This window comes from Leptodactylus fuscus, chromosome 11, assembly GCF_031893055.1.
Source record: "Leptodactylus fuscus isolate aLepFus1 chromosome 11, aLepFus1.hap2, whole genome shotgun sequence".
In the NCBI taxonomy this organism is placed as follows: Eukaryota; Metazoa; Chordata; class Amphibia; order Anura; family Leptodactylidae; genus Leptodactylus; species Leptodactylus fuscus.
The window spans coordinates 88,929,603-88,946,010 of NC_134275.1; the positions used below are offsets into that span (position 1 = coordinate 88,929,603).

At 43.9% G+C, this 16,408-nt stretch overlaps 1 protein-coding gene across 2 annotated transcripts in view; it reads right to left on the reverse strand.

Annotated features, from left to right (window-relative positions):
* Positions 1 to 676: 676 nt before the first annotated feature.
* The window catches only part of LOC142184139 (cytochrome P450 2C8-like), a 41,857-nt gene continuing 26,125 nt past the window's right edge, over positions 677 to 16,408 (reverse strand). The window contains exons 1-9 of one of the 2 annotated variants that reach the window (XM_075258867.1): positions 8,083 to 8,262; positions 7,151 to 7,313; positions 5,385 to 5,534; positions 4,710 to 4,870; positions 3,198 to 3,374; positions 2,891 to 3,032; positions 2,380 to 2,567; positions 1,280 to 1,421; positions 677 to 861 (exon numbers count right to left, since the gene is read on the reverse strand). In XM_075258867.1, the coding sequence (XP_075114968.1) occupies positions 677 to 861; positions 1,280 to 1,421; positions 2,380 to 2,567; positions 2,891 to 3,032; positions 3,198 to 3,374; positions 4,710 to 4,870; positions 5,385 to 5,534; positions 7,151 to 7,313; positions 8,083 to 8,262 (1,488 nt within the window). Of the gene's footprint in view, positions 862 to 1,279; positions 1,422 to 2,379; positions 2,568 to 2,890; positions 3,033 to 3,197; positions 3,375 to 4,709; positions 4,871 to 5,384; positions 5,535 to 7,150; positions 7,314 to 8,082; positions 8,263 to 16,408 lie in introns of those variants that run through there. The other variant, XM_075258868.1, reaches the window with a different exon arrangement.

Consider the following 16,408-nt stretch of genomic DNA (forward strand, 5'->3'; position numbering starts at 1 on the left):
CGAGGTTCAAAGTTCATTTGGAATGAAAAAAGGAATATTAACTATTTTAACCCCTTCATGCCAAAGGCCAATTTTCGTTTTTGCGTTGCTGTTTTTCTCTCGCCATATTCCATATTTTTTTGAATTAAAAAATATTAGTTTACAGAGTCACCTGATGGCTGATGGTTTGCAAAATAAATTGTACTTTGTAATGGCGCCATTCAATATCCTGAGCAATGTACTCGGGTCGATCACGGCGATATACATATATATAGCTACCTGTATTCTGAGGGTCGGGTCGATCACGGCGATATACATATATGTAGCTACCTGTCTTTGTGCCGCCATGTTGGGACTCCTGTAACTGTTATACATTTTACGTATTATTCAGTATAACGAAGGAATTTTTTCCCCTGACTTGTCTCCCAAACTAAACTCCCCATCATATAATACAGTACGTTGTAGTTTGTGTTAATAAAACGCTTCCGGATTATTTGTATTCTTTATATTACTATAGGGTTGGGTACAATGCATTTGGCACTTTTACACTAAAACTGTCATGAAATTTAAACATTGACCATGAATATTTGCAGGAAAGAAAAGTCATTTTATTGTTTTTTCAATAAGAAGATTAGAGCAGCCATCTTGTTTTCTGAGGTCGAGAACCTTCCGTTTTCAGTTATATGAGAAGTCTGTCTCATAAGCGAGGGATGACTTTCATCCGGTACGGACGAGGTCGTGAAGCGTTAGTGTTGGGCTCGGGTCTTATACTCAGACTGTTTCTGTCTTCTGTGGGCTCCAAGGTAAACCTTTGCAATGTAGTGGTTAGAAAGAGGAAGATCTCCATACGGGCCAGACCTTCTCCCAAGCAGATACGTTTACCTGAGAAGACAGAACAGACATACTCAAGAAAAAGTTAAGTTAAAGGGGTTGTTAGTTTTAGAAAACCAAAACTGTGCCATGTGTTGTATGGTGGCCGTGCTCGGTACTGCAGCTCAACCCTGAACCTCAGCCTGGTCATGTGACTAAGTGATGTGATGTCACGGGCCTGAGACGTTCAAGTTCCATGACCGATGGTGGAGATGCTGGACCTCAATGATGTAATACTAAGGACTGGTCACCCATATAGCCCCCCAAATCACCTCTAACCCTTTCAAGTCATGTTTTATTCTTAGTAAACCTATTCTAGATCCTCCAGCTAGATGTAAATAAGTGATCCAGAATTTTTTTTCATACACCAAACCCCAAAATCATACTCAAGTTCCGTCCCAGTTTTTTTTAGGAAGTAATAAGTCCTTACCTGCAGAGAATGGCATAAAGGCATCACTTTTCTTAAAGCAGCCATTCTCATCCAGAAAGTGTCCAGGGTCAAACTCATCCGGGTTCTTGAAATATTTGGGGTCTTTCAGGACAGAGGTCAGGACTGGAATCACCAAGGTGCCCTGAAAGAAAATGTATGAAATATGGAGATTTTTAAAAAATATTTCTATATATGTTCAAAGATATGGAAAGTAGAGAGGAAATGGGAATCCAATTATCGGAAGGAGATGACCCTGAAATTCCACGAGTGATTTGTGACAGGTCAGGTCATTGATGTGGATTGGAGAGACCATGAAATAGGTATAAGGAGATGCAGCTGGATCATGGTGCGAGCCATCATCACCAAGAAGCCATAGAAGCCTTGAGGACAACCCAATAATAATTTCACTTCCTATTCTTGGGTGACAAAACCCCAAAGTTTTGTGTTCGGGTCAAACCTATAACTGGTAAAATGTGGGTTGAATCTGGTTAGATGGGAACCAGTTTGCTCATCTCTAGTGGCCACTAAGGTTTATCATTGTGCAGCCCCTTCTGGTTGAGCAATTAGAGTTTTTATAGCTTTCGTGCACCTAGATTGCCACTAATTATGCAGTGGGGTTGCGGAGTGACTCTTATTGAAGAAGAGAGGTGTTCCTCAGATAGGATTGACTCAAGCAGTTTACCATGAGGACTATCGTTGGAGTCAACTCAAAGCAATATTCCATTTACTATGTCTTTAATTCTCAGGTGGTGAAATCTCTTGGGCACTCTATGGTCCCCGGCCAGTGGCATAACCAGGAATGGCTGGGCCCCATTCTTGCACTAGCTTACGCTTCTCTTTAAGTTTGTGATTTGACGACTGTTTGTAGATAAAGGTAATTTCAATCAACAATCACCTTCTCCAATATGGAATTTCTCGTGAAGGTGATTTCTCGGTTTTTCTGTACAGAGCCTTGATACACACAGAACAGATATACATAAATAAGAGTAGTCCAAGGAAGAAACGCTGAAAATCTCTGTGGATTTCTACACTTAAATATGATAATACTGTATATGAAGAGCCAACGGAGTCCATAACTCTGGAAGACGACAATGTTGTACCTTAGGAATGTGATATCCTCTGAAGGTCGTGTCCTTGCTGGCGGAACGGGGAACTCCTCCAGGAATGATATCCGCAAATCTCTGGATCTCGTGGATCACGGCCTCGGTATACGGCATCTTACTTCTGTCTTCTATCGATGGACTCCGATCTTTGCCGATTACATTCTCAATCTCTTTTTGGATTTTTGCTGAAATTTACGAAAACAAACTGTATAAGGAGTTTTCTTCTCATGTGTATAGTAAAGGCAGTTTCTTGAGGTGGAGAACATTACTAAAACATGGACTGGTGAGGTTTTTGGACTTCACAGATATTCAGGATTGGAGTTAGAACTTAACATTTCCTGGGTCCTAGAGCAAAGTCTGTAAGAAAGGTCCTTCCAGGGCCATGTGCTATCTCTATCACTATTTATAAGGAATTTGGACCCCAATGTTATCCCAGAACTCCCTACAAGTCTATCGGAGGAGTAAGATGGATTATATCACATATTATAAACATAAAACTGGTTGTTACCTTGTATATCTGGATACTTCATGAGTATAAGGAAACTGTATCTCAGGGTCAGGCTTGTGGTCTCTGTTCCAGCAAAGAATAAGTCAAATATCGTCACCTCCAGGTTTTCCTCGTGAAATTCTGTGTCCGGATTCTTTTTTTCCTGGGAAATAAAACTTTATCAATACCTTACATGATGCTGATATAACAGAAGGTAAAGATACAATATTACCTTCCCACCCGTACAATGACTTATTAGAACATATTCTACACATTGTTACTTGTTATTGACCCCTTCACATGTTCTACCAGTTTCCTACAAACCCACCTCCTCCATCTTCACGAGGAAGCAATCGATGAAGTCTCGGGGACAGTTCTCATCCAGGGTGTCTCGGTGCGACGTCACCCTCTCTTTAATAAACTGTTTTATCTGAGCCACAAGTGTGAACATCTTGAGGTGAGGACCCGGAATGTAACGCATGATGTTTGGTATGATGTTAAGTAGCTAATTTAGGGGGGAAAAGTCATAGAAAAAGCAAACATTTATTTTTCTGTTAGTTAATATCCTATGTGAATACATGATATACTTTGATATTTCAGTTATTTTTGTTATTTTTGCAGGTAATAGGTCCTATTTACTTACCAATCCTGGCTCCTGATCACGGCCGCCATCACGTCTCCTTCTGCGGAGGGCGCTGTGAGCAGGAGTCGGGATCAGTAAGTCCTCAGGCCCCACAAACACTATTATTATACCTATACACTATTATTATATCTTTTCAGACCCCCGAGTATGATGATCGGAGGCCCAGGGGAGGTGAGGGAACATAACAGTGTTACTTACCTCTCCTGGCTCCAGACATGATCGGGGCTTGCATCCACATGCATTGCAAGCCCCCTGCTCACGTGACGTCCCATACGTCATTGAAGATATTTTTTCAAGATTGCATAATTCCCCGAGTCTCGGATTATTATACTCTGGGGCCTGAAAAGACCCCAGAGTATAATAATTGTTCATGGGTGTCTACAATGGGGTGTAATACTGTGTGCAGGGGCCACTATGAGGTATAATACTGTGTATAGGGGTCACTATGGGCATAATCATGTGTGCAGGAGGTTGGTCGGATCTTTGGGGGGGGGGGCTTCAGTTGGGGTCTTTGGCAGAATTCAGTTGGTCTAGAGGGGTCTCATATCAAAAGTTTTTCACGAGGCCCCGCCATTCCTAGTTATACCACTGTCTGTAACCATGGAGATACATTGCTAAAGTCAACGGTAGTAAATTACAGTGGGCAAACCGGCTTAGAACAAGCTGGACTCATTGAGACTTTCCAATGAACCCAAAATTTGGGGGGTTTCTTTTCCATGAATCCATCAAAGTTGGGTTCTTTTCAGACCAGTGAAGGTGTCTGAAAACTAAAAAAAAAAAAAAACCCTTATCTTTGCTGAGCTTGGCCTTTCCATCCTCCAGCATTCCAGTCTCTTTCCCAGCAATCTCCTTTCATGCCTATAAGTTGGCCTCAGTGGTCATGTGAGGGCTTCCAACCACATCACAATTTAACCCTATGATGTATCCTCAAAGTGTAATGACGTCAACAAAATCCACATGACCTCTGAGGCCAAATTGTAGGACCCAGAAGAGATCTGGGGGTCAGGAAACATGGCGGCCAGCCCGAGAACAACCAAACAAGACCCAACAAGCTCAGGCTAAAATTTCTTGGAAAACCTCACAATTTTTTTGCAAAATTAATCAGGAGAGGTTTGACCATCATTGGTGGTGACTGGTAGTAAGTCCATGATCTGTACATTGCCCCCATATACATGATAGATGTTCTACAATATTTACCTGCCCTAATTGGCTGTTGAACAGCTCAAAAAGATTGTGAAAATGTAACATGACAGTCAGGAATTTTTGGTCTTCATAGTCAAATCTTTCACCAAACACAACGGAGCAGATGACATTGGATACAGCGAGTCTCAGCATGTGCGATGGGTTAATAGGAACCTCTGTAAATATAATGAGATGGTCAGTCATGACTTTTATGGGGGTCTCCAGGACTATGAGATCGATGATCTATGCTTAGGGTAGCTGTTAGGTATCCTGTTAGGCTTTTGGCTGCTGCAAGAATCCCAGAAGACAAAAAGGAAGACAAGGACAGTGAGCCATAATACTAGACCCATCTAGAAGACCCCACCTGCTTTCTTCAGCGACTCTAAGCAGTAGAGGACAACTGGGCGACGGTCCCTTCCTATGACACAAGTGCAAACACAAACGCAGACAAGACAAACAGACATGGAGAGTCTTCCGGCTTGGCCATACTTAGAACTTCCATATGAGTAGTTGGAGAGACTCACACGTACATGGCCACTGTCTATTCACTGTAGCTGTGGATGGGACCCTGTTCTTGAGATAGATGGTGGACGCTCATCTATTGTCTATTCCTTTAGGTCTGCACACATAGATATCAGTCACCAGATATTTCAACAGCAAATATGACAAATATTTTGGACCTCAGCCCACCTTTCTCCTTCATAAATTTTTCAGCGAGGCAGACGGCTTCTTTTTGGATTCTTTCTTCGATGCTCCTCTTTCCCATTCCAAAACTTTTCAAAGTTGTCAAAGAAAATCGCCGAAGGATTTTCCACCTCTCTCCATTGCTTGCAACGACCCCTAAAAGTGCAACCAGCTTTAGAATTAGCAGAAAAGACAAACAGCCTATAACACAGTAAATAATATACCAAGAATTCACCAAAGTAAGATAATCTTATAGTGTATGGTCTCACCGCTCAACATGGACAGACGTAAAACAGCATGCAACTGCTCCTCCACCCAAAGTAAACATGGCGGTATTGCAGGGCTTATTGGGGTATCACAAGACTGCTGGCAGGGCCAACCCTGGGGTTACGCAGATGTTCAGGGGGAAATGTTTTCTTTTTTTCTTTTTTTTTTAAACACTGTTTACCTGAACTCAAACCTTTTGGGGTTCACACATGAGTCGCTATTACACTCTCTTTAGACTCCATAGTATAGAAAGTGGAGTCCCAGGGGAGGTGTGGAAACTAGAGATGAGCGAGTACTGTTCGGATCAGCCGATCCGAACAGCACGCTCCATAGAAATGAATGGATGCACCTGGTACTTCTGCTTGTATTGGGTTTCCACTAGAGATGAGCCGAGCCGAACAGCACGCTCGCATAGAAATGAATGGACGTAGCCGGCATGCGGGGGGTTAAGTGCGCCGGCTACGTCCATTCATTTCTATGCGAGCGTGCTGTTCGGCTCGGCTCATCTCTAGTGGAAACCCAATACACACATACTCATCTTCTATCACCTTTGCTGGGCTTCCATGTCCTCAGGACCTTCCTCCAGCTTCCTGGCTGATATCACGCACCCAATGGGGCCACACAGGCTTGTGATAATCACGTGGGGTTCATTAAAGTGTCATGACATCAGAGTACCCCATGTGACCCTAAAGACCCATCATAGGCCTCAGCGGTCCTTCAGGGCATGTGATATCAGCTAGGATCCCAGAAGAGGTTGGAAAAGAACCCTAAGGAAGTGCTCAACACCATGGAAAAGCCCAGAAGATGTGAGCATCAGTGTTTTTGGGTTCCGACACCTCTGCTGGGCCTCTATCATGTGTGGTCTTCTAGAGGGACTCCAGAGTATTAGCATAGCACCTGCAATTCATGTCAAATAAACTTGACCTGAAATGAAACCACCGGAAGGACCCACAAATATTTGTCAAATGAATGAGGTTCACCCATGTTGGACGCCCACAGAGCAGGTACTTCGGGCCTATCCTGAGAATGGGTCATTGGTTTTAAAAAAAATTCCCCCCCCAGCCTGGAAAAAAACATTTAATGACGGGACTGCAGAGAGCCCACTTGGTGTTAGTATGGACTGGCAGGGATGATGATGGAGGTGACCAAATGCACTCTCTGATCCATGGGCATAGGCTGCAGTCCCCAACAAGGCGCATGGACAAGAGAGGCGCTGATTTATGGAAAAGAGCAAACTGTACTACAGGTACAAGGTAAGGAGCGTCAAGGTCTCATATCGCAACCTTGTAACCTAAGCACCAACCTGAGAACGTCGCAACTTCTTTTGTGTTTTAATAAATAGGATAAAAAATAAGATATTTCCACCATTATAGACTGAAATAGCAGGAAACGTCTTATGTTATTGTAAGAAGCAGCCAGAGAGATGAGATGGGAGTTGTCGTCAGGGGTCGGGATCTCATACAAACCTATATATAGTAGAGACACTGATGCTCCATTATCCTTACCAAACTCCTTAGACAGAATCTCCCCGGTTCCTATGTCTCCTCTATCACTAAACGCATCACTGCGATCCACCAGCGCCTCCTTCACCGCATCGTACCCGGTCAGTATTACCATGGGATAGTTTGCTATGTAGAGGGTATAGACCGGTCCGTACGTCTTACCAAACTATAGAGATAGAGGATACATTATATAGCAGCGTATGTAACACTGCGGCCATTGTCACACATGTATTATCAGGAAGAGAATTCCTAGAGAGGAGGATCCTGTACATGAGAATCCCATGAGATCAGGGACCCGATAATCCTGCTCAGACTGCTAATACAGAAGATATACAGCTAGTAGAGGGATTGTCCATTATATTTACTAGAGAACAACTCTCTGGAAGATACAACATGTTCATGCATTACATTGTTCCATTCATTTCACTGGCTAGCCTGCAATACTTCATGTCCCCTGCGGGGGTGCTGCAGGAAAAGTGAATACTTAGTGCAGGATACTCCCATAGGTAACATCTGATGGTTCCAGCACTGGCAGATTATTGTTATGTGACCCATCTAACATAACCTTGTTCTTCTCAGTAGACCTTTCACTATACACAGTGATACTAATGTCCTATCCCCTATACACATATATCTATATACTGCACATAATCCCCATCGTATACATTCATTCTAGCCCCGCGAGTCTCAGCAGAATACAGGCGGCTGCTTATGGCGGTTTTATCACATTGAGATACCATCACAGATTGTCAATGAATGGATTTTCCATGGAAATCATCAAATTGAGATTTGTAGATTATTAATGTTAATTAATTGGGATTAATAATTAATGGGGTCCTGGAATTCGGACCACCCACTGATCTGGTATAGAGAATAGGTTCACCCCTGTATGTGACTAAGAAGAGTAGAATTATAGATCAGGGCACAGGACTTACCTGAACGAAACACTGGGGTAGTTCTGAGTTGTTGATCTGAAGGATATTCCCCAGGCCGGGCAGAGGGGTAGGTCCGGGGGGTAAGTTCCTATGTTTGACCCTTCCCCAGCATTTAATGAGGTATATGAGTAGAGCGACCCCAGTAGCCAGGAGAAGAGTTGATCCAATATTCAGAGCCATCCTGTGACTACAGCGCTGTGTGTACCGTGTCCTGCTGTATATATATAGGACTAGGGCGAGCTGTCAGGATACAGGCACTGGGTGTGTTCAGAGCGCAGAGTGCGATGTATCTGATATTCTCTGATATTTGTGGTGTCAGAGATAAAACATGTCTCCAATCTTCCAATCACCTGCTGAGTTTCGTGTATGTCCTCTTAGTACCTCTTTTTGTCCCTGCGGGAGGCGTTATACATTGTCATTGCCTGCTCATTGCATTTCCTTTGCAATTTCATCAGAATTCCCTCCTCTAGCAGATCTGGAGGGAGATGAAGTTGTGTCCAAACACTGCAAGATCTCCTAGCTCTACCCCATGACACCCTTCTCCTACCCACGGCCATCTTAGCACCCTTGTGTCCTAGCTCTACCCCATGACACCCTTCGCCTGCCCACGGCCATCTTAGCACCCTCGTGTCCTAGCTCTACCCCATGACACCCTTCGCCTCCCACGGCCATTTTAGCACCCTCGTGTCCTAGCTCTACCCCATGACACCCTTCGCCTCCCATGGCCATTTTAGCACCCTCATGTCCTAGCTCTACCCCATGACACCCTTCACCTGCCCACGGCCATCTTTGCACCCTTGTGTCCTATCTCTACCCCATGACACCCTTCGCCTGCCCATGGCCATCTTAGCACCCTCGTGTCCTAGCTCTACCCCATGACACCCTTCACCTGCCCACGGCCATCTTAGCACCCTCGTGCCCTAGCTCTACCCCATGACACCCCTCACCTGCCCACGGCCATCTTAGCACCCTCGTGTCCTATCTCTACCCCATGACACCCTTCGCCTGCCCACGGCCATCTTAGCACCCTCGTGCCCTAGCTCTACCCCATGACACCCTTCATCTGCCCACGGCCATCTTAGCACCCTCGTGTCCTAGCTCTACCCCATGACACCCTTCGCCTGCCCACGGCCATCTTAGCACCCTCGTGCCCTAGCTCTACCCCATGACACCCTTCACCTGCCCACGGCCATCTTAGCACCCTCGTGCCCTAGCTCTACCCCATGACACCCTTCACCTGCCCACGGCCATCTTAGCACCCTCGTGTCCTATCTCTACCCCATGACACCCTTCACCTGCCCACGGCCATCTTAGCACCCTCGTGTCCTATCTCTACCCCATGACACCCTTCACCTGCCCACGGCCATCTTAGCACCCTCGTGTCCTATCTCTACCCCATGACACCCTTCGCCTGCCCATGGCCATCTTAGCACCCTCGTGTCCTATCTCTACCCCATGACACCCTTCGCCTGCCCATGGCCATCTTAGCACCCTTGTGCCCTAGCTCTACCCCATGACACCCTTCACCTGCCCACGGCCATCTTAGCACCCTCGTGCCCTAGCTCTACCCCATGACACCCTTCACCTGCCCACGGCCATCTTAGCACCCTCGTGTCCTATCTCTACCCCATGACACCCTTCACCTGCCCACGGCCATCTTAGCACCCTCGTGTCCTATCTCTACCCCATGACACCCTTCACCTGCCCACGGCCATCTTAGCACCCTCGTGTCCTATCTCTACCCCATGACACCCTTCGCCTGCCCATGGCCATCTTAGCACCCTCGTGTCCTATCTCTACCCCATGACACCCTTCGCCTGCCCATGGCCATCTTAGCACCCTTGTGCCCTAGCTCTACCCCATGACACCCTTCACCTGCCCACGGCCATCTTAGCACCCTCGTGTCCTATCTCTACCCCATGACACCCTTCACCTGCCCACGGCCATCTTAGCACCCTCGTGTCCTAGCTCTACCCCATGACACCCTTCACCTGCCCACGGCCATCTTAGCACCCTCGTGTCCTAGCTCTACCCCATGACACCCTTCACCTGCCCACGGCCATCTTAGCACCCTCGTGTCCTAGCTCTACCCCATGACACCCTTCACCTGCCCACGGCCATCTTAGCACCCTCGTGTCCTATCTCTACCCCATGACACCCTTCACCTGCCCACGGCCATCTTAGCACCCTCGTGTCCTATCTCTACCCCATGACACCCTTCACCTGCCCACGGCCATCTTAGCACCCTCGTGTCCTATCTCTACCCCATGACACCCTTCACCTGCCCACGGCCATCTTAGCACCCTCGTGTCCTAGCTCTACCCCATGACACCCTTCGCCTGCCCATGGCCATCTTAGCACCCTCGTGTCCTATCTCTACCCCATGACACCCTTCGCCTGCCCATGGCCATCTTAGCACCCTTGTGCCCTAGCTCTACCCCATGACACCCTTCACCTGCCCACGGCCATCTTAGCACCCTCGTGTCCTATCTCTACCCCATGACACCCTTCACCTGCCCACGGCCATCTTAGCACCCTCGTGTCCTAGCTCTACCCCATGACACCCTTCACCTGCCCACGGCCATCTTAGCACCCTCGTGTCCTAGCTCTACCCCATGACACCCTTCACCTGCCCACGGCCATCTTAGCACCCTTGTGTCCTATCTCTACCCCATGACACCCTTCACCTGCCCACGGCCATCTTAGCACCCTCGTGTCCTAGCTCTACCCCATGACACCCTTCACCTGCCCACGGCCATCTTAGCACCCTCGTGTCCTATCTCTACCCCATGACACCCTTCACCTGCCCACGGCCATCTTAGCACCCTCGTGTCCTAGCTCTACCCCATGACACCCTTCACCTGCCCACGGCCATCTTAGCACCCTCGTGTCCTAGCTCTACCCCATGACACCCTTCACCTGCCCACGGCCATCTTAGCACCCTCGTGTCCTATCTCTGTACCATGCTGGTAGTATACAGCAGTATTCAGGACTTGTGCTACACAACATTCTCCAGAGCTGTAGGTGGATGGATCTTTATAGACAGTTTCTTAAGCAGCAGAATAGCTGTACAGTTCCCAAATTGCGCCCCAGGCCATGGTTGGTGTTCTTGGCCAGTGTGGTCTTCTTCATCATCCGCCCCTGTCTGTGTGTGTAATATATGAAGGGCCCCATCTCAGCTCTTTTAAGATACCCCAGTCCAATTTGCAGTCTCTCTCGGTTCCCGTTCCTGTCCAGGACTTCATCGTTGCCACCACATCTCTGCAGCCACATAATGACCCTGGATCTGATGGTTTTACCAATAATTATTATATACAGTTTTCTGTTATTCTGGCTTCTCACTTTACTGTCTCCTTTAATAAAGCCTGAAGGGACGTTGCTTTCCATCGGCGATGTAAGAGACTGCCATTATAACCCTGTCAACACCTGGACAGGATCCCACTACCCGTCCTAATTTTTGTCCAATCTCCCTGGTTCTGGCAGACCGCCTGTATGATGTCTTACCCTCTTTGGTTCAATCCCAGGTGGGATTTGTGGCTCAAACTCCAGAAGGGACTACTAGACCGTCCCTAGATCTCATCCAGTTGTCCTCTTGATCGCCTTCTCTGTTCCTAGCCTCGGATGTGGAGAAGGCATGGACAGATGTGGACAGATGTGGCTTTCTCTGATCGGTTTTATATTAGTAACGTTATAAGTCATGGGTCTTCTTTGTCACCAATAATGTTCACCTTAGTCAAGGAGCCTTTAGCAGAAGCCGTTCACGAGGATGCCCAAATTTCTGGTATCACTAGTGACAATATAACTCATAAAATAGGTCTCTATGCAGATGATTTCATCCCCTCTGTTGTGAATCCATCCATTATCATTCAATCGATATTACAACGATTTGGATCTATATCTTATCTAAAGTCAACAATAGCAAATCACAATCCCTTACCCTTGGCATCGATAGCAAAGCTCAAACTTCTATTTCCCATTTAAATGGCAGAATGTTCCATGACCATATCTCGGGATGTCCATAACTAGTCCTAGTTCAGCACAATCCTCCCAAAATGATATCCCATTACTTACAAAGGTTTCTAATCGATTGGAGAAGCTTAATCATTCAGTATTGTCATGGGCAGGCTGCATGGCACTGGTCACACCGTTAGTCTTACCGGTGATCCTTTATATAGTCACAACAGTTATTGCGCCCTTATCGAGTAGCGATCTCCTCCGGCTACAAAGATTCATCACAAATTTTATATAGAACAGGAGAAAACCTAGGATTCAATTTTCCACAATGCCGGGATTGGAGTATGGGGATCCCTGATGTTAAGAAATTACCAAATTACATTCTGGAGGAGGATCCCTCACCTTTAAGATGGGCGTCCATAGAAAGAGAAGTTGCTGGAATCCCAATGGTTTCCTTTCTGACTCCTCCTTCAACCCCCTCCAAAGATGCGTAACCCCTTACAAGCCATAGTCACATCTAGGATTGCAGGGGTCTCTCTTCTTAGGACTAACTGTAAAGAGAACACAAAATCCCGTCTACAATATTCACATTCCAACCTTCCTTTCCATTAAGAAATTGGATTGATCAGGGGATTGCGCAGATCAAACACTTAATATAATGTAATATGGATGATGTGAGTGCACGTGTGTAATATAATGTAATATGGATGATGTGAGTGCACGTGTGTAATATAATGTAATATGGATGATGTGGGTGCATGTGTGCAATATAATGTAATATGGATGATGTGGGTGCATGTGTGTAACATAATGTAATATGGATGATGTGGGTGCATGTGTGTAATATAATGTAATATGGATGATGTGGGTGCACGTGTGTAATATAATGTAATATGGATGATGTGGGTGCATGTGTGTAACATAATGTAATATGGATGATGTGAGTGCACGTGTGTAATATAATCTAATGGAGATGATGTGGGTGCACGTGTGTAATATAATGTAATATGGATGATGTGAGTGCACGTGTGTAATATAATGTAATATGGATGATGTGGGTGCACGTGTGTAATATAATGTAATATGGATGATGTGAGTGCACGTGTGTAATATAATGTAATATGGATGATGTGGGTGCACGTGTGTAATATAATGTAATATGGATGATGTGGGTGCACGTGTGTAATATAATGTAATATGGATGATGTGAGTGCACGTGTGTAATATAATGTAATAGAGATGATGTGGGTGCACGTGTGTAATATAATGTAATATGGATGATGTGGGTGCACGTGTGTAATATAATGTAATATGGATGATGTGGGTGCACGTGTGTAATATAATGTAATATGGATGATGTGAGTGCATGTGTGTAATATAATGTAATATGGATGATGTGGGTGCACGTGTGTAATATAATGTAATATGGATGATGTGAGTGCACGTGTGTAATATAATGTAATATGGATGATGTGAGTGCACGTGTGTAATATAATGTAATATGGATGATGTGGGTGCATGTGTGCAATATAATGTAATATGGATGATGTGGGTGCATGTGTGTAACATAATGTAATATGGATGATGTGGGTGCATGTGTGTAATATAATGTAATATGGATGATGTGGGTGCACGTGTGTAATATAATGTAATATGGATGATGTGGGTGCATGTGTGTAACATAATGTAATATGGATGATGTGAGTGCACGTGTGTAATATAATCTAATGGAGATGATGTGGGTGCACGTGTGTAATATAATGTAATATGGATGATGTGAGTGCACGTGTGTAATATAATGTAATATGGATGATGTGGGTGCACGTGTGTAATATAATGTAATATGGATGATGTGAGTGCACGTGTGTAATATAATGTAATATGGATGATGTGGGTGCACGTGTGTAATATAATGTAATATGGATGATGTGGGTGCACGTGTGTAATATAATGTAATATGGATGATGTGAGTGCACGTGTGTAATATAATGTAATAGAGATGATGTGGGTGCACGTGTGTAATATAATGTAATATGGATGATGTGGGTGCACGTGTGTAATATAATGTAATATGGATGATGTGGGTGCACGTGTGTAATATAATGTAATATGGATGATGTGAGTGCATGTGTGTAATATAATGTAATATGGATGATGTGGGTGCACGTGTGTAATATAATGTAATATGGATGATGTGGGTGCACGTGTGTAATATAATGTAATATGGATGATGTGGGTGCACGTGTGTAATATAATGTAATATGGATGATGTGGGTGCACGTGTGTAATATAATGTAATATGGATGATGTGGGTGCATGTGTGTAATATAATGTAATATGGATGATGTGAGTGCATGTGTGTAATATAATGTAATATGGATGATGTGAGTGCATGTGTGTAATATAATGTAATATGGATGATGTGGGTGCATGTGTGTAATATAATGTAATATGGATGATGTGTGTGCACGTGTGTAATATAATGTAATATGGATGATGTGAGTGCATGTGTGTAATATAATGTAATATGGATGATGTGGGTGCACGTGTGTAATATAATGTAATATGGATGATGTGAGTGCATGTGTGTAATATAATGTAATATGGATGATGTGGGTGCACGTGTGTAATATAATGTAATATGGATGATGTGAGTGCATGTGTGTAATATAATGTAATATGGATGATGTGGGTGCACGTGTGTAATATAATGTAATATGGATGATGTGAGTGCATGTGTGTAATATAATGTAATATGGATGATGTGGGTGCACGTGTGTAATATAATGTAATATGGATGATGTGGGTGCATGTGTGTAATATAATGTAATATGGATGATGTGGGTGCATGTGTGTAATATAATGTAATATGGATGATGTGGGTGCACGTGTGTAATATAATGTAATATGGATGATGTGGGTGCATGTGTGTAATATAATGTAATATGGATGATGTGAGTGCATGTGTGTAATATAATGTAATATGGATGATGTGAGTGCATGTGTGTAATATAATGTAATATGGATGATGTGGGTGCACGTGTGTAATATAATGTAATAGAGATGATGTGGGTGCATGTGTGTAATATAATGTAATATGGATGATGTGAGTGCATGTGTGTAATATAATGTAATATGGATGATGTGAGTGCACGTGTGTAACATAATGTAATATGAATGATGTGGGTGCATGTGTGTAATATAATGTAATATGGATGATGTGAGTGCACGTGTGCAATATAATGTAATATGGATGATGTGGGTGTACGTGTGTAATATAATGTAATATGGATGATGTGGGTGCACGTGTGTAATATAATGTAATATGGATGATGTGAGTGCACGTGTGCAATATAATGTAATATGGATGATGTGGGTGCATGTGTGCAATATAATGTAATATGGATGATGTGGGTGCATGTGTGTAATATAATGTAATATGGATGATGTGAGTGCACGTGTGCAATATAATGTAATATGGATGATGTGGGTGCACGTGTGTAATATAATGTAAAATGGATGATGTGGGTGCACGTGTGCAATATAATGTAATATGGATGATGTGGGTGCACGTGTGTAATATAATGTAATAGAGATGATGTGGGTGCACGTGTGTAACATAATGTAATATGGATGATGTGGGTGCACGTGTGTAATATAATGTAATATGGATGATGTGGGTGCATATGTGCAATATAATGTAATATGTATGATGTGAGTGCACGTGTGTAATATAATGTAATATGTATGATGTGAGTGCACGTGTGTAATATAATGTAATATGGATGATGTGGGTGCACGTGTGTAATATAATGTAATATGGATGATGTGGGTGCACGTGTGTAATATAATGTAATATGGATGATGTGGGTACACGTGTGTAATATAATGTAATATGGATGATGTGGGTGCACGTGTGTAATATAATGTAATAGAGATGATGTGGGTGCACGTGTGTAATATAATGTAATATGGATGATGTGGGTACACGTGTGTAATATAATGTAATATGGATGATGTGGGTGCACGTGTGTAATATAATGTAATAGAGATGATGTGGGTGCACGTGTGTAATATAATGTAATATGGATGATGTGGGTGCATGTGTGTAATATAATGTAATATGGATGATGTGGGTGCACGTGTGTAATATAATGTAATATGGATGATGTGGGTGCACGTGTGTAATATAATGTAATATGGATGATGTGGGTGCATGTGTGTAATATAATGTAATATGGATGATGTGGGTGCACGTGTGTAATATAATGTAATATGGATGATGTGGGTGCATGTGTGTAATATAATGTAATATGGATGATGTGAGTGCATGTGTGTAATATAATGTAATATGGATGATGTGAGTGCATGT